The following is a 23,907-nucleotide window of genomic DNA, read 5'->3' as shown; positions in this document are numbered from 1 at the left end:
AACAAAAGTACCAGAATAAAACTAAGTATAGAACTAAAACAATTAATCCCGTATGCAACCTATTACCTATATTTTAGGCCCATAAAAGTGGCCTATTACATAGAAAACCCATGGGATCAAAGACCCAACATGTATATAACCCAACCCTAGACTTGTTCTTGATAAAACAAGCCTATTTTGGTGATGAATCTGCCTCATCTTGGCTCCATGACTGAAATGAATTAGAACTCTTTTTTTGCTTAATTTTAGATCTGATCTCTCTTATATAATTGGACCCTTTTCTGTTGCTATATTGGGTCTTTAACCCTCTGCTGCATCACCAGTGGTCTCTAGTCATTTGTCCGTGCAGCTCTTATCAAACTGATGTTTCCCCTCTTCCTTTTCCATTTACCATTTACAGTCTTTTGTTTTGCTCGTTTTTAATCGATTTTGAAATAGCGGGGGTCTTATGAGTTATGACAATCTGTTTGTATGAGCCCCAATTGCTCCGACCATCTGACCTTTCAGTCTATATTTATTTTCATCTCAAGTCTCTTATGTTCTACAATTTTTCTCCTCCCTTAGTCATATAATGCTGAATTGTTTTACCAACTGATAACATTGTTGGAGATCTAAAATCCCGTCTTCAAGCTGAGAATTATATTATGAGGAAAATGACAAGTTTATGATGCATGATAATTGGTACAAAATATAGGCCAGATGAGATGTTTTCCATTTTTTCCCCAGGTGAACAGGAAGCTCTTTAACTTGATTGATAGTTAGTGTTGCACGGTAGCTAATCGACATTTTCTCATACTTTTGTATACCTTTCACTAGGAATGGAAAGGAAAATAAATCCTTTATAGCCAGTTTGTTCAATTGATCTTGAAAAGTAATAGTTATAACAATCAGATTGTTACATATTTGCCTCCAAGTTAGATTTGATGTGGATTTTGTTTGTGCTGCAAAAAAAAAAAAAAACCTGCTTTGTTTGGAATGAAATAGTTGTGTACTTGCATTGCTAGAGTCATGTATTTTCCATCTTGTTTGATTTTGCTTGTATGTACTTTTGTGTTCTGATTCTATCTCTTCTTTTACTAAAACAATTCTTTATTATTAAATTCAGTATTGACCATGGCAAAGAGAAGAGAAAAAAAAGTCAAAAACAACGGCCCACCACCTATGGAACAGCCACGTTCCCAGAAAAAGAGAGAGAGAAGATTGGGAAGGAAGAGGCAGAGGAAGGCTGCTCTGAAGGCTTTCAAGACTAACACAGCTCCATCTCCTAATCATGCTACTACTTCTAATCCTGCACCTAATGTTGATCCTGCTCCAAACACTAATGGTGGTAGGGCTGGGGGGAAAAATAAAGAGAAGGATAATAGTGATTCGATGCCTGGGTTCATTTTCATGTGCAATGGGAAAACAAAAGCGGAGTGTTATCAATACCGTGTATTTGGGTTACCAGCTGGGAAAATTGATATTGTGGAGAAGATCAAGAAGGGCACAAAACTCTTTCTGTTTGATTTTGATCTGAAACTGCTCTATGGTGTATATAAGGCTACTTGTGGAGGAAAATTGAGCTTGGAGCAGGCTGCTTTTGGAGGGAAATTTCCTGCTCAGGTATATGGTCGTCCCTTATTATTGACAACCTTTTTTTTGGTTTTTGGGTTGGATTGGGAAGAGTAGAGATTTAAAAGTAAATTGTATTAATCATGAACAAAAAGCAACCTGTACTCCCAGGATGCTGTACACTTGCATGTGGACCACATTCAAACCCTCTACAAAACTTCATCTCAACAAAAAACTACACTCGCAATTCCTCTTTACAGTATCAAGAATCTCAGAAAGTTTCCAAGGTTACCCCATAAAAGAGTGAACCAGAATGTCATCCAATCATTAAGAGAGAGGTGTGACTCCCGAGTTGGCTCCTCGGCCTTTTGAGTTTTAGTAAAACTCTGGAGTTAATGAGCTATGTTAAAACTTAGAAGTATAGGAACTCTCCTTGCTGGTTGGACGTGACCATTTCAGATTGCCAAATTGCCATACTTTTGTGAAGACGGGCATGAAGTATAAGGTTAAGAGTGGACTTCAGATTTGGCCGTAGCTAGCCTATTGTTCTTTTGATGTGGAGAGTGTAATGGAAGAAGAAGAAAGTTAATGAATTAGTGTGGGGAAGATGTTGTGTCATTAGCTGGATTGTATCAATGTGAGCCCCTTTGCCAGTTGATGCATTACCTAGTGGTTGAAGATAATTCAATTTCCAAGCTTCTGTTAACTGATGAAATGTCTACCTTCAAGCTCTGGAACAACTCAAGACAGCTCTTTTTGAGCTTTCTGCAGGTCTCGAAGTGCAGAGACAACCTCTGAATATGAATAATCTGCTGCATATTGATTGTTAGTGGTCATGGTTTTAAGGAAAAACTCAGGGCTCTTTGCACTTAAAGTTGAAGCAACTAAGTTAAAGGTTTTAATTCTGAAGGCCAGGAGAGGTGATGATAAAATACCCAAAAAAGAATTAAATTTATTCTTATTGCTGAAAGCATGAAGTGATGAATACATGCTCTCTTTTCGTTCCTATTTAGGGACCTTGAATTCCAAGTAAGACTATAACTAATTTCAAAAGACCAGTATTGACTCTAATTACAGAGACTTGCCAATAAACCTAGACTAACTGAAAGAAGCTGAAAGAATAGAAGAGTATATCTCTTTTTTTTGGAGCTGGCGAAATTCTCAGTCATGATGCAATTTGTTGATTCTAGTCGGGATTAGCCAGACATCTGTAATGCTGATCTGGTTTGACAATAATCAAACTCTGTAAGAATTAGAACCTTGAAAGCGTCAGGTGCCTTAACTATTAGAGTTTCTATTGAGACTTCAATCTGGTTTTATTGGACCCGATTTTGATTTAGACTGATAGTAGAGGCAAAAATAACACCAATGGAGTAGATATCAGCTTTCAAAATTAAAATTAGTTGGATAACTCATTGTTTGGATGCTCTGATTCTTTTTTGCAACAGCAAAACTAGTGTCTCTTTCTCAAAATTTGCTTCTGTCCCTGGCCTCTAAATAATTGACACGTATGTTCTCAACAAACAACTACAACAACTCAGCCTTATCCCAACTAAGTGGGGTCGACTACATGGGTCCTTGCTCTCCAATCAGTTCTATTCAAGGTCATACTTGTTACAAGGGCTAAGCTATGCATGTCTTTCCTCACCAGTTCTCCTAAGGTCATTTTAGGTCTGCCCTTGGCTCTTTTAGTTCTTTCAATCTGAATGAAATCACTCCTCCATACCAAAGCATCCAAAGGCCTCTGTTGAACATGGCTATGCCACCAAAACGACTTTCTCATAGCTTATCATGTATTGGAGCTGCTCCCAAATCAGCTTTAATATGATCATTCTTTACTTTATCCTTTCTAGTTTTGCCACTTATCCATCTCATCAGCCTCATCTCTGCTGCACTGAGTTTGTCTATATGATGCTTCTTAACAGCCCCACATTCCGCACTATACATTATAGCTGGTCGTATGACAGTCCTATAAAATCTTTCTTTATTTTTAAACGAATACGCCGATCACACAACACTGGTGTTTGTAATATCATTTATTATTGGTTTAGATTACTCGGGTCCAAACAAATAGAGTTCAATTTGTTGCTCGAGTGTCTGGTAGTAGTAACTTCTTTACTGAAGGATATAGTAGCCTAACTATATTGCATTCGTAAAGTCATTTGCTTATTATTATTGTGCTACGTTTACCTCCAAAATGGAAGTAGTACTGGTTAAGTGTACTCTAGCTATAAAGATGTTGGGTTGTTGATATGGTTTACAGTGGCGTTAATGGGATTCTACGTCAGCTAAAGGATTAGGTTAGAATTCCATGGAGAAATCTCAGAACCTCAGGCTAGGAACAGAATCAGAATTTAGAGATTTTGACCTCTCAGAAGAGACAGATCAGATGGCCTCACTTTCCTGGTCCAATAGGCTGTTAAAGATGGAGATCAATCCCAGAGAGTCTGATCCAGATCTGACAGTCAGATGCTAAGATATCAGGTAGTCACAAAAATAGCAGGTTACCTAAATAGAAAAAAGGGCGTACCCAGTGCACAAGGCTCCCGCCACTGTGGGGTCTGGGGAGGGTCATAATGTACACAGCCTTACCCCTGCTTCACGGAGAGGCTGTTTCCTGACTCGAACCTGTAACCACTGGCATTAGGTTGCAATGGAGCAACGTTACTGTTGCACCAAGGTCCGCCCTCTAGGTTACCAAAATAGAAACTCCAGTTTAAAAACCAACAGAAAATAGCACCAGAACCCAGTAACTAGAAAGTCAGGTTCAGAAGTAAAAACTGGTGGGAAATAGGGATCAGAATTAGAAACTAAAGCTGGACAGAAAGCTGATGAAATTAGAAACTGAAGAGGAAAAGCAAAGAGATAACTGATGAAACAAATAACTAGCAATTATCCAGCAACCGCAGGTAAAGAAATGGTTCCAGGAAACTGAAAACAAGAGCAATGGAACACCAGACAACTTCACAAATCAAATGGCAGGATGAACTGAAACAGATTGTTCCTGAAGCTTCAGATCAACAGAACAGTAGACAATGATATCCTAGTTGTAAACACATCTCAGAGACTGAAAGAGAAACAGAATATCAATCAAGCATTAAATAAAGAACCAGTAGAGTAAGACTCAACAAAACCGTAGTTCAGCAAACAGACAAAACCAGATACAAATAGAACTTACCAGCCACCGAGAACAGAAAACAGAAGCTGGCCTTAATCGTCTGGTAGAAGAAGAAGAACGATGTGTTTAGGAATCTCTGCTGAACTGCTGAGCAGGAATCCCACCTAGCTACAGTCCTGGAATCTCACTAGGCCCACCACTGCATCCCCCAGTAGGAAAAGAGTATGAATCTCACAGAACTTGAGCAAGCACAAGGCAGCATTGAATGTCAAATCGTGGGGAGGTTATGGATCCCTTCTCTTTATTTACAGTTTCATGGAAACATACTGAATAGGAAACCTCCATGCATGGCCTAAGAGTCCCTTACAACATGGTTTCTTCAATATAGAGACTCTTTAAAAGCTTTAAGAAAGTAGAAACTTCCGGATAGAATTTATAGCAAGCATTCCAGCTCTCGAGAAACAATAAAATAAAACTATAAAAGAAAATACAACTCAAACAGATCCCACGATCTGGTTTTTGGAAGAACCAGTAAATTAAATCGCAGATCAAAACTGACTAGGGAACTGGTTCAAACGTACTAAGGTGAACTGCAGGCCATTATTCTGGTCTGGTCTTCTTCTCACAAGCTTACTTGTGAGTGGATTTGATTCTGCATCAGGGGAGGGGGGTACCAATTTTTTTTGGAGGCATATTTTTGTGATTTATTTATTTTTGGCAGGTGAAATTCCGGATTCACATGGACTGCTTACCTCTGCCTGAAAATGCTTTCAAACATGCTATCCGTGAAAACTACCAGGGTGGTACAAAATTTAATCCAGAGCTGACAGATACACAGGTGGGACTTTTTCTTCAATGGATTGATTTGGTTATTTCATTGCCGAGTAATTTGCTACCCCCAAGTATAATAATTTGTGGTGTTTCTGATATAATAGCATTTTCTATCTAATGCAGGTCAAGAAACTGATTTCATTGTTTCGTCCTGTTGCTGCATCAGCACAAACACCTGTTGCCCCCCCTCTGCCAAATGTAGCCCCACAATGGGGACTTCCACCTTCAGTAATTGAAGATCGATTCCGACGCCCTATGAGGATGGCTCCTCCAGAAGATCCATATACAGCTGGGGCTTACCATAGTCATGCCCCACCAGCCCATGAGTCTCAATATGCCCTGCCTATAGCTCCACAGGCGAGAACAGCTCCTCCAGAAGACCCATATAGCGCTGTTGCTCGCCTTAGACATCATCCACCAGTCCTGAAGTCTCAATATGTCCAACCTATGGCTCCACAGGCAAGGGCGGCTCCTCCAGAAGACCCATATTTTGCTGGAGGTCACCTAAGAGATGCACCACCAGCCCTAGAATCTCGACATGTCCCCCCTGTAGGCCCACCTCCACTAAATGATCGTTACGGATCAGCAGTTGGCCTACCACCTTATAATGACCCGTATTATTCTGCAGAGGTGCATTTGCCATATGTTCCCGAGAACCTGGCCCTACATGCACAGGATCCATACAGCAGGTAATCTTTTTGACCTTCTTTCCCCCATTTGTCCCCCCACCAAAAAAAAAAAGAAGCAGGTGCTGGAAGCTTAGATACTATTAAAAATTTCATGATATCTAAAATTTGTGCTTAAATTGTTGTCAAGCCTCAAAGTTTCTCTTAGATATACTATTCTAGTAGCATTGCTTTTGAGTGCAAAAGGAAACAGTAAATATGTTTCCTCATAGTTTTGGAATGAGAAAGATGCTCTGTAGTAATCATTTTACTCTATCCCAGTTATGTTATCTTCATCTTTGTCTGACTTCTGTACACCACTGTCAACTAGATTGAGGGCTTACACAATCCTAATCAAAGACAGCGTTCTGTCTGTTGAACTCATAAGCCTGGACTTAGCCCTTTTCTCTATTCCTTATGTTTTCCTTAATCTACTGACAGCGTGCCTCTCTTGCTGAGTCTGTTGTGTCCTATCTCTTTTATGGTCATGCTCCATAGGTGTTGTATAGGTAGTCGCTCTCTCATAGGGATGCTTACACCATGAGGGCTCTCACCTTACCTCTGGATCGAAAAGTTCTTAGGCCCACTGCCCACCTATAAGCTTATCTAATCCGACTGTTGGCGCCGGGGGGGGGAGGAGATCCAATGGAGGGAGTTCCAAGTGGGAGGATCTTGCTTGTATCTATGTGTTACAATAAAGCATTGTGGATAAGTGGTCCTTGCCAAGATTGTTGAGTAGATTTTGATCCAAAAGAATGGGTGTATACTTACCGTTGTGGCCTGTTGAGGAAATACACCTTAGCTTTACTTGGAGATGAAACTCAATTTTTACCACTCAGCTGATGTTGCCTTGGATATATACAACAACGACCATAACCTTATCCCAACTAAATGGGGTCGGCTACATGGATCTGAAGAGGTCATGACAGTAATAGAAATAATAGAAGTAGAAAGTAAAAAGGAGTAAAAGGAATTAAAAAAGATAAAATAAAATTACTAGGGGAAAAAGTCTAAGCAGTAGTCAAAGCAGCATCCCAGGAACATCCCCCTACAAGGGGTCGGCTACACGGGTCCTCGTCCTCCAAACAAATCTATCCGCGGTCATACTAGGATCGAGCCCTACCACATGCGTATCCTTTCTTACCACTTCCCCAATAGTCATTTTAGGTCTGGCCCTATCTCTTTTAGCTCCTTCAAACTGAATCTGGTCACTCTTCCTTACTGGTGCATCCATGGGTCTCCGTTGGACATGACCATACCACCTCAAGCGGCTCTCACGGAGTTTGTCATGAATTGGTGCAACTCCCAATTCAGTTCTAATACAATCATTCCTTACTCTATCTCCCTTGGTCTTGCCGCACATCCTCCTCAACATCCTCATCGCCGCTACACTCATCTTATCTATACTACTCTTCTTAACGGCCCAACGGTCCGCCCTGTAAATCATCGCTGGTCTTATTACTGTCCTGTAGAATTTCCCCTTAAGCTTAGTAGGCATGCATTTGTCACATAAAACTCCTGATGAATCTCTCCACTTCATCTATCCTACTTTAATTCTGTGGGAAACATCATCCTTTATATTACATTCTTTGTTAATGGTTGACCCCCTCAAGCATTCACTTTGTGGTAGCTCTCGCTCCTCGAGTTTCACCGCCTCAGCACCTCTCCTCATTTGACTGAGGTTACACATCATGTATTCTGTCTTTGTTTTGTTTATCTTAAAACCTCTTGATTCCAAACATGATCTCCATAACTCCAGCTTCGAGTTAATCCCTTCCATTGTCTAGTCTATCAAAACAATATCATCAACGAAAAGCATACACCAAGGGACCTCATCTTGGATGTGCCTAGTTAAATCATCCATGATGATCCTTGGTGTAATCCAATAGTAATTGGGAATTCATTACTTTGGCCCTCTGTAGTTCTGACATTTGTCACCACACCCTCATACATGTTCTTAATTATATCCACATAGTTACTTGAGCTTCTTCTCTTCCCTAGGACAAGCCAAATGAGCTCTATAGGAACTCTATCATAAGCCTTTTCTAGATCGATAAAGACCATATAGAGATTCCTTTTGTAAAATTTGTTTAGAGTTTGTGGATCTTCATGGAATGACGCAAAATTTGTGTGTTGAAGATTGAGCTGTCTTTTTTGATAGATTATGAGATGCCTGAACATGTGATGTTGAAGTGCTAGGTGTCTAAAGGAAGATCCAGTGAAAGAGGTTGATTGGGTCTCAAGTAGGACAAATTTGCTACTTTATACTAATGAAAAAGTTTCAGATTATGTAGATTTTAATATGTATTTTAGTAGGTTGAATTATGCAGGTTCTGCAAACTACTGAGCTGTTGAGATATTTTGTTTTGGAGAATAAAAAAATCATTACCAAAAGGAGAGAGAGATATAAGGAGCCCCAGGAAACAGGGGATAATGAAGAAAATTACAAAAATGGCAAAACAAGGAAGAACCAGGCCCAAACCTCAGATTGAGAGAGGGGGGGGGGGGGAGGGGGGCTGGAGTAAAGAGAGAGGGAGACCTCAGGATACACCAATAAACATGTTCATTGGGGGTGTTGGCACACCAAGAGGAGACCAATGAGGTCTTTTTTCTAACACCAAAAGCTATAGACTCCCAAACCAGCTTGAAAAATCTAGTGTTTAGGGTCAATTTTCTGAGATTGCGCTCCATTTGAATATGGTAGATGGCAACTCCAAAGGCAAGCTCTCCCACCATGTCACAAATAGTTTTGCCACCAAAAGTCATGTTTACCCGAATCCATTCCCTCGCAAAGGCCAGAATCCTCCTTCACCTAGGCCAACACTTGGGTAGCAGGAGCCCTTTCTGTGCCAAAGAGGGGAACAGACAAGGGATGAAGAGATGGTCTACATCTTCAAGAGCGTTCCAACTTTTGCAACAGGATGTGGAGACAGGACTCTGCCGATGAATGAGGAATGACTGCGTTGGGAGGCAGTTGGAGAAGGCCCACCAAACAGTGAAGCTGTGGCAGGGAATGTGGCCCTTAAAGCAAACTAACTTGCACCAAGGCGACATAGTGCCATGAGCTCGGAGGGGTACCACGGCGAGTAGGAACTGAAGAGGCCCGAAGGAGGAATCAGGCAACAACATCTCCAAAACCAATGGGCCTTCTAAAGATTTAAGGCAAAGCACTCCGAAGTACAGACAACAAAGGGGGGGGGGGTTAGAGGGAGGGGGAGCCCAACCATCATACCAAAAGATATCCACAACCAATTTCTGCTTGCTGAAACCCATACTATAAATGGCTCTGGCACCTATTGAGTGGAGAAGAACACCCCTAGGATGCTAATGTTTTAGCCAAAGGCTAGTAGAGGCACAATCATCAATCAGGGAGGTAGCAGCCCTATAAACAAGAGGGCGAAGCTTCAAGATCTTTCCAAAGAAAGGCACACATGAGGGACTCCAGCTCCTTAATGATGGACTTGGGCAACCCGGAGATACCAGACCGATAAATATAAGAGGATTGAAGGACAGATCTGATTAACTCAAGGTGGTTGACATAGGAGAAGAAGCTTGCTCGTCCAAAGTTGGAGCATCTTGCTCAAGAGGTCGAGAGTAGAAGAGTGCAGTGGGGTGCAGATAACCTGGTAAGGATCAAAGGTAATCCCATATACATGACAGGGAGATGGCCTAAGGAAAAACCAGAATTCTCTTGCAAGAGACTCATATCAACATCCAAGACACCTGTAAAAAATTGGACAGACTTCAAGAGGTTGATCCAAAGGCCCAACATTTCTTCAAAAAGGTACAAACAAGACATCATATATTCGATTGAGTGGGTGTTTGCTTTAGAGAAGATCATGAGATCATCATCAAAGGCAAGGTGAGTGATCTTGAGATCCTTGTACTTGAGCAAAGGAGTAATGGGCTGCTGATCTGTGCTAGATGGGGTACTTTTGGATTGGACTTCAAGGGCTATGGCGAAGATGAAAGGGGAGAGGGGACAAGCGTGGCAAATTCCAACAGTGAAGGAGAAGAATCCATCAGGGCTACCAGTGACAAGCATCGAGAACTACGGGGAGGAAATTCAGTGATATATCCAATTGACAAAGATAGCAGGAAAGGCCATCTTGAGCATGACGTTAACAATGAAGTCCCATGTAAAAGAGTCAAAAGGTTGTGGATGTTGGTCTTCATAAGGCAGCAAGGGAGTGAGATTTTGTGCCAAAGCCTTTGACAAGCTCATTGCTAAGGAGGATGTTATCTGAGATACTTATACTAGCTATGAAAGCTGATTGACTTTGATAGTGCCTCCAAGTGGAGGAGAAGAATCCAATACTAAAACCATCTTGGCCGGGGGCTCTGTTAGCCTTGTGAGAGTGGACAACAACTAGAATCTCATCCTTAGAAGGGATAGCCTGGAGGGCACCAAAGAGGGAGCTGGGAATGAATTTGTTGAGCAGATTCTCTAGGATTGGATCTGAGGGGGGCCATGGTAGCAGGGCGGAAGAGCTGCATGAAGTAGTCAAGTAGTCAACTGCCTCCATCTTAATGTCTTCAACTGAGGGAAGAGGGGAACCATCTATAGCCAAAAGCATGGGGATGGATAGGTAATAGGGAAATTGACAACCAATAAGGATTGGTTACGGTAACATTAGGCAGAACAGAGGTAGGAAGAATAAAAGAAACCAAAGGGCATACAAGAAGAAATAGGAAACATGAAGGAAGGAGGAATTTGGGAGAAGAAAGAAGGAATATGGAAGAACTATGAAAGGAGGGAGTCATACATGAGATGTAGAATGATTAATAGAATAGGGAGGGAAGGGCAACACTTGTCAGCCGTGTCTGTATCACTCCAAGCACACACGCAGCAAGACAACTAAGCTCTCTTTCCATTCAATTCTTTCCTCCCTCCGTCGACATCACATTCATATATAAAGAAAACCTAGCCAAAATAGTACAAACCTATTCTACTTTGGAAACTAATTCAATCTAGGAAACAAAACAATTAGGAAGCCAAATCCTATGTAATCTGGCCAAATAAAATAAATGAGTACATATATTGTCCATTTGTCCCTAATATATCTCTACTAACTGTTCTTAGATGAAAAAATTGTTTTGGGCCGGTTCTGTCTCGGCTTAGACTTCCATAACAGGTTGTGCCATTCCAATCATGACAACGCTACTGTATCAACTGTCCTCGTCTGAAAAGAACTCGAATCTGTCCAATTTGGATAAGGACCAAAGATACCATCTGACTGTCCTGTAAAATGTTCCTTTAAGTTTTAAAGGAGTACGTCAATCACACATCACTCCGGATTCGAAAAAAAAAAAAAAAAAGGAAACGGGATGGTACGGATTTTAATCGATGTAAAACTCCAAACAGTACGGTTAAAAAATAGTTAGAAAAAAAAAAAGAGAAAGCCAAAAAAAGGGAAACAGACGGTCCAGGTTTAAGCATGTAGATTTAAAAAAAAAGACCAAAAAAATGATAGTATACTAGTATAAATTGAGGAGTTATTACCTGAATACTGCATCTAATGTTCCAAAAAAACTATAACATCCAACATTTAATGCATATTGGTGGCTTGGCTATATATATATATATTCCAAAACCATTATAAGTTCCAAGACATCATCCAAAATACAATTCCAAATTCATACACCATTAAAAAAACATGTTCGAAGTCTTGTTGAACAATGTGGCTTGGCTATGGGGTTATTCATTATTGTTAACACGGCCAACACAATCCTGTAGTGATGCATGTTCAGTTGGAGATGGGAGTCATTGCTTTAGAAACCCTTTTCACCAGATGCATCAATTTGTAGCTCAATTTCGTGGTCCGCGTGCATTAAACACATAGTTGTCATGGCGTCTAGGCAAGGTTCGAGAACTCGGGTCTCGGTGGCATCTCGGCTAGGCCAGAAACCGAGTCTAGCCGAGATCTCGGCGAGTTGATGCATTTTTTTTTTTTTGGACTCGGACCCCCAACTCGGTGGGTTGTACACATATTTTGGGTCTGAAACTTGGTATCCAGCCTATTTCAGGCCATTTAAACACAATGGCATGCCCAGATTTGCCAAAAAACAAGTCCAAATATGAGTTTTACTTTGGACCATAGGTTGGTAGGCGACGAGTCGTACTAAAACAACATAATCTATATATAATTTAGTAAAACATAGCAAATTAGCAACAAAACATTCTAATTAGCACACATCAATCAAAACATTCAAATAAAATGTACATTACATCAATATTCACTTAATTTGTTACATAAAATGAGATTGAACAAGAAATTCATCCCTATATCGATCCACATATAATTCCCATGTCATGGAATTGCTATAGTGTTGCAAATAGTGTGACACAGCTTCCATATAAGTCTTCCGATCAACATATACCAATCTCCCTATCTTAGGGTACATGGGAGGTCATGGTATGAGGTGTAAGATCCACTCCTTGTCATATTGAGTTTGAGGCATGTATGACTGGTTTGGGACTAGGAATGTATACCCAACACTCGACCTAGAGCTTTGATGTCATACTCACCGCGATCGCCATACTGACCATAGGCACTATAATCGAACCGGTGCTCGCTGGCCATAGTCATAGCCATGATGATGCTGAGATGATTGCCATGACTGATGCTCACTAGTAGTATCTATACTCATGCTTCCGAAACTTGTAAGCATGGTGTTCATACCGCTGTTGTCCTCCTCCTGAGCATATGACTGATGTGAGTGTTTGCGACCCTTCTTTCTATTGTATGTTTTAGGGTAGCCACCATGGTCTTGATCTTGAGTGGCATGCGTAAACTGAGACTCACCGGTGAAACGCACAGGGTCCTCCTGCGTTCCAACTTCTTGCTCGTACTGCTCGCGCAACCCCTCATGATGATCATCATAATAACCGCCACTCCGCATGCCACTAGCAGCAGCAGCTTCACCACCATCACCATCACCATCACCATCACCATCACCATCACCATCACCATCACTAGCATCACCAGTGTCATCACCACCACCATCATCATCATCAGCATGACTTCCTACATCAGGCTCAAAAGGTTTCGGTGATTCTGCATGTGCACGCCCCTCTTGCGTCGACATTTATTCATCAACATCAGTGCCGGTTACAGACGTAATGGTGGGGTCGGGCCTACCCCCAGATTGATCCATATCAGGTGTACCACGATCCCTCACCCACTGGAATAGGGGATCCTCATCGTCATCAGAGTCCTCTTGAAAAATGTTGGACAGTTCAATGGGTTCTTTATCATTGGCCTCAATTCCTTCACGTATGTGCCTCATCCTTAATCTCATATTGTAGGCACATACACAAGCTGCTCCAATGTTCGCTACCCAACCTATTCCGCCTCTTTGAATGTATCAATGAGAATGTACTCCGATTGCGCCACATCCGGAGGATGAACGAGTTTGTGAGAGCACTCTCACCGCTACCTTCCTCAGTTGGGTGAACTTGTACCATAAAGCACCCACCACGTGCATTACAAATATAGAATAGTAAGAATATGTACATTCTAAAGAGATAAAATTATAATTCATAAATGTAATATCATGCCACCTACCAGGGTCTGACTTTTGTCTACCCTCCACTGTAGCTAGTCGACCGAAACTTGCTGAGGCCTCTCTGAAGTATTTGATCTATTTTCAATATGAGGCATTAGTATTTCTTATTTAGTAATTACATTCATAAAACCAAAGTGCCAAAGTCCCATACTCTCACCTCATCGTTGCAAGCAGCTTGTGTCTTTGGATGGGGCTCCAACTTCTGAGTAACAGCTTGAACTGCCTCTAACAATTCAATGTCTAGCCCAAGATCATGGGAGTAGTGATACTTTGGATTCAAATAGTATGCTGGTAAAGTAAACACCACAAATATGATTTGTTAGTGACTTAATCGCTTTAATGCCTTTAGGGTTTTGAATATGTAAATGTAAAAAAGTTATAACATTTAAAGTATAAAGTATGTTGAACTCACCAGCCTTATGCAATGGATGACTCAAGTGCTTCTCCCACCGCTCATCAATGATGTTAGTGTAGGACTTTGCACTTCGAGGTATAGCACTCTAACCATTTCCTTCATTTTTGGATGGCAAGATAAATGTGGCCTAAAGTAGGCTTCTTCTCTCGTATCAAACATCCTCGATCGCCACCACGCTCTAATATGCCAACCACTTTCCCCAAGTCCTTCCAAAATCCATCATTTGCAATGGTCTGTTGTGCTACCTTTGCTTCTTCTGACTTAGAACCTTGCCAACCAAACCATTCATGACTTGCAAACATACACCTTAGACCTATCGCCTTACTCTGAAAGCTCTTCAATGCAATGTAATTGGTGGCAAATCGAGTGACACCAGGCCTCACTAAATCTCCATTGCATTTCTCCCTCATCAAGGCTAAAGCATAAGAATGGTTGTACACAAAAGTTGTCACTTGTCTTGCCCTATTTACCACACCCGCCACCAAAGTCTTTTTCCCCATGTCCTTCAAAGCATTAAATCAATAGAATGGGCTGCACATGGGGTCCAAAAGAGCCGGATCCTCTTACTCTTCTTATTCATCAACTTCTCTCCAGCCTTTTTATAGTTGGAACCGTTATCCGTCACAATTTGGATAACGTTCCTTGGTCCTACCTCCTCCACCACTTGCTTCAACTCCTTATACAAGTATGATGCATCCTTTATATGCTTTGATGCATCGATAGACTTCAAGAATATAGTCTTTCCATTGCAACTCACCATGAAATTTATGATGGACAGCCTAGTAGGTCCAGTCCAACCATCAGCCATAAGAGTAACCCCATATGTCTCCCACATTGGCTTCAAACCATCAATGTATTCTTTTAGCTCCTCTACCTCCTGAGGTAAATATACATTGTATAATTCAAATGGTGGAAGGTCCTTCCATCCTCGCACTGGCCCCTCCTGCAAAGATCAAGGAATGCATTATAGTATGTTCCTTGTGCTACATTGGCTGGAATGCCATGGTAAAGCATGAATTTGCTGAAGGCTTTTCGTGCTTTCTCTTGTTTACCACCAAATACTTGTGGGATGGTTGGCTGGTAGGCATCTTGTTGCCTAAAAGTGGTGGGATCCTGCTCAAAAATGGGTTCTGGACCTTGTACTCGTGGTCGGGTTTGGGGTCGTGGTATATTTCTTGTCCCAGTGCTTCTCCTCCTCTCATCTTCTTGCACTGGTGCAGTTGAGCTAGATCCACCAGCTCCTCTTGCTTGCTCATATGCTCTTATATTATCAAAATGAAAACTTTGTCTACTCTCAGCCAAAGTCTGCTGGTAAATTCTCCATTCAGCCTTTGATTGAAACTCACCAGGTGGAGGCCCAATGTCAGTATCATCTTCGCCACAAACCTCTGCACCAGCCCTCTCTAGTATTGTCTCATTAAACTCTTGTTGCATTCTTTCCCTCTCAGATTTTTTTAATCTTCCTCCTTTCAAATGTTGTGTCATTGCCACTTTCACTTGGATAGGAACATTTGGGCATGATGAAACATCCTTGCCTGTACCAGACAAGTGTTGCTTTAACCTGGTGGCTCCTCCAGATAGCAACTTCCCACAATAATTGCATTTGGACTTCTTTTTGTCTGCGGACATGAGAACTCCATGTTGCCATGCTATATCAGACATTGTATACAAAATGTCTTATGTTTGACACTGTTACATAAAAAAGCATGTATTAATAACCATGGATCACTTAAAGTAAGGTATTCAAGACTTAAAGTATGTTATTCATAACTCTTAAACGTAATGCCAAGCTACTAGAACTATGAAATAACTATCTCTTATTTATCCCCTAACCCTAGTATTTATTTGTTAATTAAAAATAATATTTTGAATTTTTTTTAAAACTATTTATACCTTAAAGTATAAGAAAAATATAATGTAATGATGAATTTGACACCATTTGAAGTTGAATATTATGTACATATGTTGTACATAATTTTCCATAAGCAATAAGTATTTTTCCTTAATATTATATATATTTTTTTAATTTTTATAATATATTTATTAAATCTGAAAAATAAAATAATTTTTTTAATGGGTGAAAATAAAAAATTAATCCATGGGGCTGTAGAGCATCCCAAGTAGTTTAACATATATCAAAATCATTTTCAAACAATCACTATTCATCTTGTTTTTTTCATTTTCTTTTTTCAAATAAATCATTTATTTTTCCAGAAATTATAATAAATAATTTATTAACTGAAAAAAAAAATCCGACTCCATGAAGTGATAGATCGGGCAAAGATGTTCAACATATATTAAAACCACATGAATCTAACAAGGATTACAAAATTTTTTTTTGGAAAAAATAGATTTGGGGAAGAAATAGAAAACACCTTTGAAATCTTGCAAATAGGTGATGATGCTCCAAATTGGCACTTGAATCTTCACTTTGGCACTTCAATCTAACTCCAAACAGTGCATTCCATCCAACAATCGAAAGAAAGAAGAAGAAATTTGAAGGAGAGGTGTTTTTCCCCTTGGTTTAGAGCCTAAGAACTTCTGTTCCTGCTCTCTCTTATGTTGGAAATGGGTTTTTGGGTGAAAATTGGGCTGAATACAAGTAAATAGCATCTTTGGGCCCAACCGAGATCTCGGCGAGATATTGTTTTTTTTGTACTAAAAAAAACTTGATTTTCACCTTCGGTCGAGAAAGTGCACTTTTGAGTACTGACTAGGAACTCGACTCGGTTTTGCCCAAAACCGAGAAACTGGGCGAGAACTCGCGAGTTCTCGAACCTTGCGTCTAGGCGACCTAAGGCACTGGAGAGGGTCCAAAAACGTGGCGACACTAACAAGGCGGCCAAGGCGCCGGCCTAGGCGCCCAAGTCGGACAAGGCGCCTGGACGCCTAGGCGACGCCTTAACAACTAAGATTGAACATGGGTTAAAGGTGATAGCACGAGAAGTTTAGCCCTTTGAGTCAACTTTACGTTGGCGAAAGAATGAGTTTGTCGGAGTTCGGTAAAGAGAGATATGGTAGTTAAGTAAACCATTGTTCAACTAGCCTACAACAACAAAAAACTCAGCCTTATCCCAACTTAATGGGGGGTCGCTACATGGATCCAACAAAACACAATAGGGAAAATTAAGGTCTAAACAAAAAAGGGGGGATGAAGAGATGGGAAAGAGGGATGGAGAATGAGATGCGAAAGAAAAAAGTAAAATGCTAAATGAAGGATGGAAAATAACTGTAAAAGGAAAGTTGAAAGATGAAAGGAGACGCAACCCAGCAAGTGAGGAGAATCTCAGTTGAATGGGGTCTGCAACATGGATCTTTTCCCTCCACCAGTCTCTCTTCAAGGTCATACTTGGTACCAGACTTAGGCAATGCATGTCTTTCCTCACAACTTCTCTTGTGGTCATTTTAGGCCTGCCCCTAGCTCTTTTAGCTCCTTCAATCGGAATGATATCACTCCTCCTTACTGGGGTGTCCTTAGGCCTCCGTTGAACTTGACCATACAATCTTAAACGACTCTCTCAGAGCTTTTCATTGATCGGTGCAACTCCCAGCTCAGCTCTAATACGATCATTCCGAACTTTATCCTTCCTAGTTTTTTTGCACATCCATCTTAACATCATTATCTCTGCTATACATAACTTCTCAATATGACACTTCTTAACTGCTCAACATTCTACCCCATACATCATTGCCGGTCGTACAACAATCCTATAGAACTTTTCTTTGAGCTTTAAAGGAATACATCGGTCACATAGTACTCCGGACGCACCTCTCCACTTCATCCATCCCACTTTAATTCTCTGTGAAACATCATCCTCTATGTCACCTTCTTTATTTATGAATTACCCTAGATATCTAAAATAGTCACTTCGCGATATCTCTTTTTTCCTCAATGTGCACAATGTCAGCATCCATCATAGTGTGACTAAAATTACACACATCATATACTCCGTCTTCATTCTACTAATTTTAAAGCCTCTTGTTTCCAAGGTTGAATTCCAAAGCTCTAACTTAGCGATAATCCCTTCTTTTGTCTCATTCACCAAAACGATATCATCGGCGAAGAGCATACACTACGGGACCTTGTCTTGAATGCTCTTGGTTAGGTCGTCCATGATAAGCGCAAGTAGGTAAGGGCTTAAGGCTGATCCTTAATGTAACCCAATCGCAATTGAAAAATCAGTAATTCATTGCCTGACCTCCCACAAATCTTACAGTAGGCGCCACGCCCTCGTACGTATCTTTGATTACATCCACATATTTACTCGACACTCCTCTCTTCACTAGAATATGCCGGATTAAATGACTAGGGACTCGGTCATAGGCTTTTTCCAAGTCAATAAAGACCATATGGAGATCCTTCTTGCTATCTCTATATTTTTCCATGAGCCTCCTCAATAAGTAGATAGCAACTATCGTGGATCTACCTGGCATAATGCCAAATTGGTTCACCGAGGTATGAGTCTCTCTTTTCAAACGGGCTTCAATAACCTTCTCCCAAAGTTTCATAGTGTGACTCATTAGCTTTATGTTTCTATAGTTATTGCAGCTTTGGATATCACCTTTATTTTTGTAAATCGGGACTACAATGCCTGTCCTCCATTCATCTGGCATATTCCTTGTGTTCATAATCTTGTTAAACAACTTCATTAGCCAATAAACCACACAACCTCCTAGGGTTTTCCACACTTCTATTGGGATCTCATCTGGGCTTGTTGTCTTACCTGCTTTCATCTTTCTTAAGGCTTCTTTAACTTTGCCACAATAACCTTTCTTATATATCTATGATGTGTGGTATCATGTTGAATGGAATACTCGTCCAGCTCATTTCTATTCGACCTATCTCCATATAGTAGGTCGTGGATATACTCATCCAATCTCTTCACAATTTCCTCATCCCCTACAGACACTCTTCCATCATCACCCTTTATATACCTCACCTGATCGAAATCTCTACTCTTCTTTTTCGTCGTCTTAGCTATGTCAAATATATGCCTTTTTCACTTTCTTTTGTGTTTAGGTTGATGTAGAGATCCTCATATTTCTTCACCCTAGCAATCCCCACAATCTTCCTAGCTTCGTTTCTGGTATCATAATTCCTTTTTTATCCTCTATTTCTTTAGTCCTTTGCCATATCTTAAAGCAATCTTTCTTGGTCTTAATGGCTGCTTGGACCTCATCGTTGCACCATCTAGTCTCCCTAGGGGCCTGGCGACTACCCTTCGCTTCATCTTTCAACCAGTCTAAGGTCTTAAAAAACACCAAAAAAAAAAAAAGGGAAAATGTTTTAAACGCATTTAAAACGGGAATGCTTCTTGTTTGCTTTTTTCCCCGTATAATTGGTAAACAAGCGGCAAAATGTGTTTAAAACGGTAACGTTGTTTTAAATGCGTTTTTGCTAACTATGGATGCACCTCTCCACTTCATACTTCTTATTTAATTCTCTGTGGAACATCATCCTCTATTTCATCAATTTTCACCACCTCATTTTTGCCGTCCTTGTGTAACTAAAGTTACACACCATATACTCCGTCTTCGTGCTACTTGTCTTAAAATTTTTTGATTCCAAAGTTGATCTCCATAGCTCCAACTTCGCGTTAATCCCTGCTGTCTCATCCACTAAAACAATATCATCAGCAAATATCATGTATAGAACCTGATCTTGAATGTCTCAGTGCAGGAGGCTCCCTCTAGTGTAGGGTTTGAGAGGGGCAAATGTACACAGCCTTACCCTTTGCTTTGCAGAAAAGGCTGTTTCCAAGTTTTGAACCCGCAACCAACAGGATGCAATAGCGCAGCGTAACCTATTCTTGAATGTCTCTGGTTAGATCATCTATGATGAGTGCAAAAAAATAAGGACTTAAAGTTGGTCCTTGATGTAACCCAATTATAATCGAGAATTCACTACCTTGAGCACCCACCGTTCTTACTCGAGTCAATCCTTGATGTAACATCTCTTCTCTTATACATGCCAAATTAACCCTCTAGGGACTATAATAAGCTTTTTCTAGGACTATAAAGAACATATGGAGATCATTCTTGCAATCTCTAAATCTTTCCATGTATTACCTAAGAAAGTAAATTGCTTCTGTGGTGGATCTTCTTGGTATAAAATCAAATTGGTTTTTCATAATAGTAGTTTCTTGTCTCAGGCGAGTTTCAATAACTCCCTCCCATACCTTCATAGTATGACTCATTAGTTTTATGCCTCTATAGTTATTGCAGCTTTAAATGTCACCTTTATTTCTATAAATTGGCACCACAATGCTTCTCTTGCATTCATCACTCATTTTCTTGTGATCATAATCTTATTAAACAACTTAATTAAGCAAGATATACCATATAATCTGAAGCTCTTCCACACTTCTATTGGGACCATCTAGACCAGGTGCCTTGCCTATGTTCATCCTTCTTAGTTCTTAGAGCTTCTTTTACTTCAGGCACCCTAATTTTTTTCGTATATATCTACGACCTGTGGTGTCTTGATTAGTAGTGCAACCTTCCGGGACACTGTTACTCAAAGTGAAAAATAATGTTGATTGTTCTTGTGTCAAATTTGATTCAAAGTCTAGCATGTACTCTCCAATGGTATAGGCATTTTTTGTTGTATGTTCAACTGTCCATCTTTTCGGTTATTTTCTGAAGTTTCATTTTTTCATCTGGATTTTGAAGTTTTTATTTTGCCACCTGCTGGCTCTGTTGGGCTGAAACTTGATATGTGCTCAGGGAACCTTGAAATCTACCTGGCTATAAAATTTTGGCCTTACAAGCCCTGTCATGTAATAGATATTTAGCCCATCCAGGAAAACCTTTCCCACATTCTTTTTATCTCTGTTCAATTGTTAGTAAGTTGGAAGAGATCAATGAATTTTTCCATTGAACTATAGATCCTGCTGGCTGAAATGGAGTCGTTCACTTGGAATCTTCTGTGATCAATGTATTCCGTTAAAAGATCAGAATTACTTTTTGATAAAAGTTTTTCTAGATTCACACATCTAGTGGAAATCTTTTCATAAGTAGTTAATTTCTGCCATTTCTAGGGCTGATTTTGGCCAATCTAACCTTGGATAGATGGAGCAATCCTTTGTGTTATACTTTGTCAAATTTTGTAAACCATATCAACCATATGACCCAAACTACAGTGGTTTTTTATACCCCTGTATTTTCTGTCGTCAAACAATCGAGGGCTGATGTGATAGTTCTAACTGTTGGATAAATTGGGGGGCCGTGAGGATTGTCCATCTGTCAGATTTCACAGCCATAATCAGATTGCTCACTATATATCGAATGGGGCTCTTTGTATCATCAGCTGTCCAAAACTAACCTATTCATGGTACCATATTGTGTAGTATTCTTCTGGGTTTGAGTGAAAGGCAATATGGACAACTTGTCCAAAAATTGTAGCACCAACTAAGCTGGCTCATGGTCGATAAAGCATCCCGGGGATGCTTGTCTATGGACCTCTTGAGACAAGCTCATTTAGATGGTATATCTAAGGAGTTTATGTTTCTTATGTTTATAAATTAAATTTAAATCAGATGAGGATGTAGTCAGAAGGTTAGGATCTGAAATGAATGATAATGAGTGAATGTAGCACCAATAAGTTGTAAGACAAGAAAAAGTTTTCCAAGATGGCTCTGCCATGTGATGTGATGACCAAATACATCAATAAGAAGCATAGTTGTCAAGGCAATTCACGGTGCTAGAGGCTTGCCAAGTGCTTAGGCAACAAGGTGCCGCTTAGGCACATATATTAATAATTTTAGAACATGGATATTGTTTCTTTCACACTTCGAAAGCCAAAACCTTGTGGCAGGGTTCATGTACACAACTGTACACCCTAAAGTCCCCTTTGGGGGTTCAGTAACGTATGGACAAACAAATCCATCCAAAATATATATAATTTTCTTGTTAAAACACACACGAATCATAAGGGTACGGGAGCAGAGGAGATGAGGAGTTACACAACACATGGAGGCATTCTTGAGACTGCTGGTTGGGAAAGGACACGTGGGCACAATTGGATAAATGTCACCCACCAGCTGTACTCTATTTTCTTTTTCTGATCCCTTTTTTTATACAACAACAACTCAGCCTTTTCCCAATTTATCCCCTGTTTTAATTTTTAACTTGACAATTGTATTAAAGCCATAAACTTTGGGTAATACGACTAACTGACCAAGGGAGAAAGCGGAGGCCATAGAGACGATGTTTATTGTTGTTGATGTACCTAACAGATTGAATCTGTGAAGGGTGAGTTTCCCTTGTTTGCTCTCTTCTTCGATTCCATGGGTTGTGGTGTAAACTCTCAAAAAGGAAACGAGAGACAGAGAGATTGAGTGAGGCTTAGGTGTCGGTTTTTACAGCTTCGTGACTAGAGGGACCATGATTCTATCAGAGTACACGGAGTTCACAGTTGATTTTACTGCAATCGTATCTCAGTGCCTCCCTCTAGCGAGGAAAAGTAAATAAAACAGAGGAGGAGGAGGTAGATGGAGAAGAAAGAGAAGGAAAAAAAAACAGAAGAAGATGACTTACCTGTTGGCCTAGGCAATTGGAGAGGCACCGCCAAAAGTAGTAGAAAAGGGTACAGGCTTCGGTTCCTTAATCCCACAATTTCTCTTATCCTTCCTTTTTTTTTTTTTAGTACACAGGCATGATCCCATGCATCACACTGTATAAACATTCTACACAAGCCCAGTCAAAATATTAGAAAATGCATTTAATGTAATATAATAATAAAAAAATAAAAAAAACTAGGCGACAAATACAATAAGGTGGTGGAACACCTAGGTCCCAAAAAAAAAAGGTTTTGTCACCAAGGCGGCGCCTTGACAACTATGATGAGAAATGATATGGGGGTAATGCCTTAAATGACCTAAGGTTGATTTGGTGACAATAAAAGAGTAGACTTATGAGTTAATAGAAGTTATGATCCCAAGTACTGCAATGGAAGAAGAGGTAGTGGGGATATGGTGTTCAGCCAAGTTGAAAGGTGGGATGTGTATGTGTATCTATGTTTGTACTCTTCTTGGTTGTCTTCTGGAATTTAAGCGGCATGATGATGTGGCAGTTCAATGATGCACTTATTTGGCTTATGTTTAGAACCTTGCAGTAGAGAACCCTGGTGTTAGAACCTGTGAGAGCAGTTAATGTTGTAGCTTTCTTTTTGGTGCTTACACCCTCTGAGGAAGTGATGCAGTTCTGCGTGGTTTTGATGTTTTGTTGTTGAAACCTATCCATGGACCTTATGGTGCTACTGTAACAGGTACAGGGGTGCACCAGAGTTGGTTCCGCATGATCGACTCCTTGGCTTGGAGAGTGACTATAACAGGTCTCTCCTGCGGAGGGGAAGGGACATTGCATCACACTTTGATAATGCTGTTGATTACTACTACAACCAGCAGTCAACAGTGGCGGCGCCGCATGGTCCGGTAGCATCACATGTCCCAGGCATAGTTCCTGCCCCATCACGGGCCCCTATGGAATTGCCTTCATCGCAGACGGCTGGTTATTGGTCAACAGTCGCATATGAGGACCCAAACCGTGGGTATGCTGAACCTCTGCCAAACCGTGGGTATGCTGAACCACTGCAGAGGTCTGTTGCAGAAATGACCGCCTTGGGGGGGACAAACCTGCCTGTCTCTTCTCTTTATTCATTTGCAGGAGCTGCACCTGCGTACCGTTGACTCAGTTGGGAAGTAGGCATACATGACTCAATTGGGAGGCATGGACTCATCTCATTGGTGCCTTAATTT

At 40.5% G+C, this 23,907-nt stretch overlaps 1 protein-coding gene across 1 annotated transcript; it reads left to right on the top strand.

Annotated features, from left to right (window-relative positions):
* Positions 1-1,105: 1,105 nt before the first annotated feature.
* LOC122653839 lies at positions 1,106-23,838 on the top strand. Its single transcript, XM_043847788.1, has 4 exons — positions 1,106-1,602; positions 5,391-5,507; positions 5,624-6,189; positions 23,418-23,838. Exons 1-4 carry the CDS (start codon positions 1,114-1,116, stop codon positions 23,836-23,838), a joined length of 1,593 nt encoding a protein of 530 aa, XP_043703723.1. The 5' UTR covers positions 1,106-1,113.
* The last annotated feature ends 69 nt before the right edge of the window (positions 23,839-23,907 follow it).

The sequence above is a fragment of the Telopea speciosissima genome, chromosome 3 (assembly GCF_018873765.1).
Source record: "Telopea speciosissima isolate NSW1024214 ecotype Mountain lineage chromosome 3, Tspe_v1, whole genome shotgun sequence".
Classification (NCBI taxonomy): domain Eukaryota; kingdom Viridiplantae; phylum Streptophyta; class Magnoliopsida; order Proteales; family Proteaceae; genus Telopea; species Telopea speciosissima.
Note: the sequence above shows the minus strand (reverse complement) of the source record. Positions and strands in the feature narration are given on the sequence as shown.

Excerpts from the sequence above, each read along its gene's own strand:
- LOC122653839 (XM_043847788.1), top strand. The coding sequence starts at position 1,114 with ATGGCAAAGAGAAGAGAAAAAAAAGTCAAAAACAACGGCCCACCACCT. Across the intron at positions 1,603-5,390 it reads GAGGGAAATTTCCTGCTCAG|GTGAAATTCCGGATTCACAT; the intron begins GTATATGGTCGT and ends TATTTTTGGCAG. Across the intron at positions 6,190-23,417 it reads GCACAGGATCCATACAGCAG|GTACAGGGGTGCACCAGAGT; the intron begins GTAATCTTTTTG and ends CTACTGTAACAG.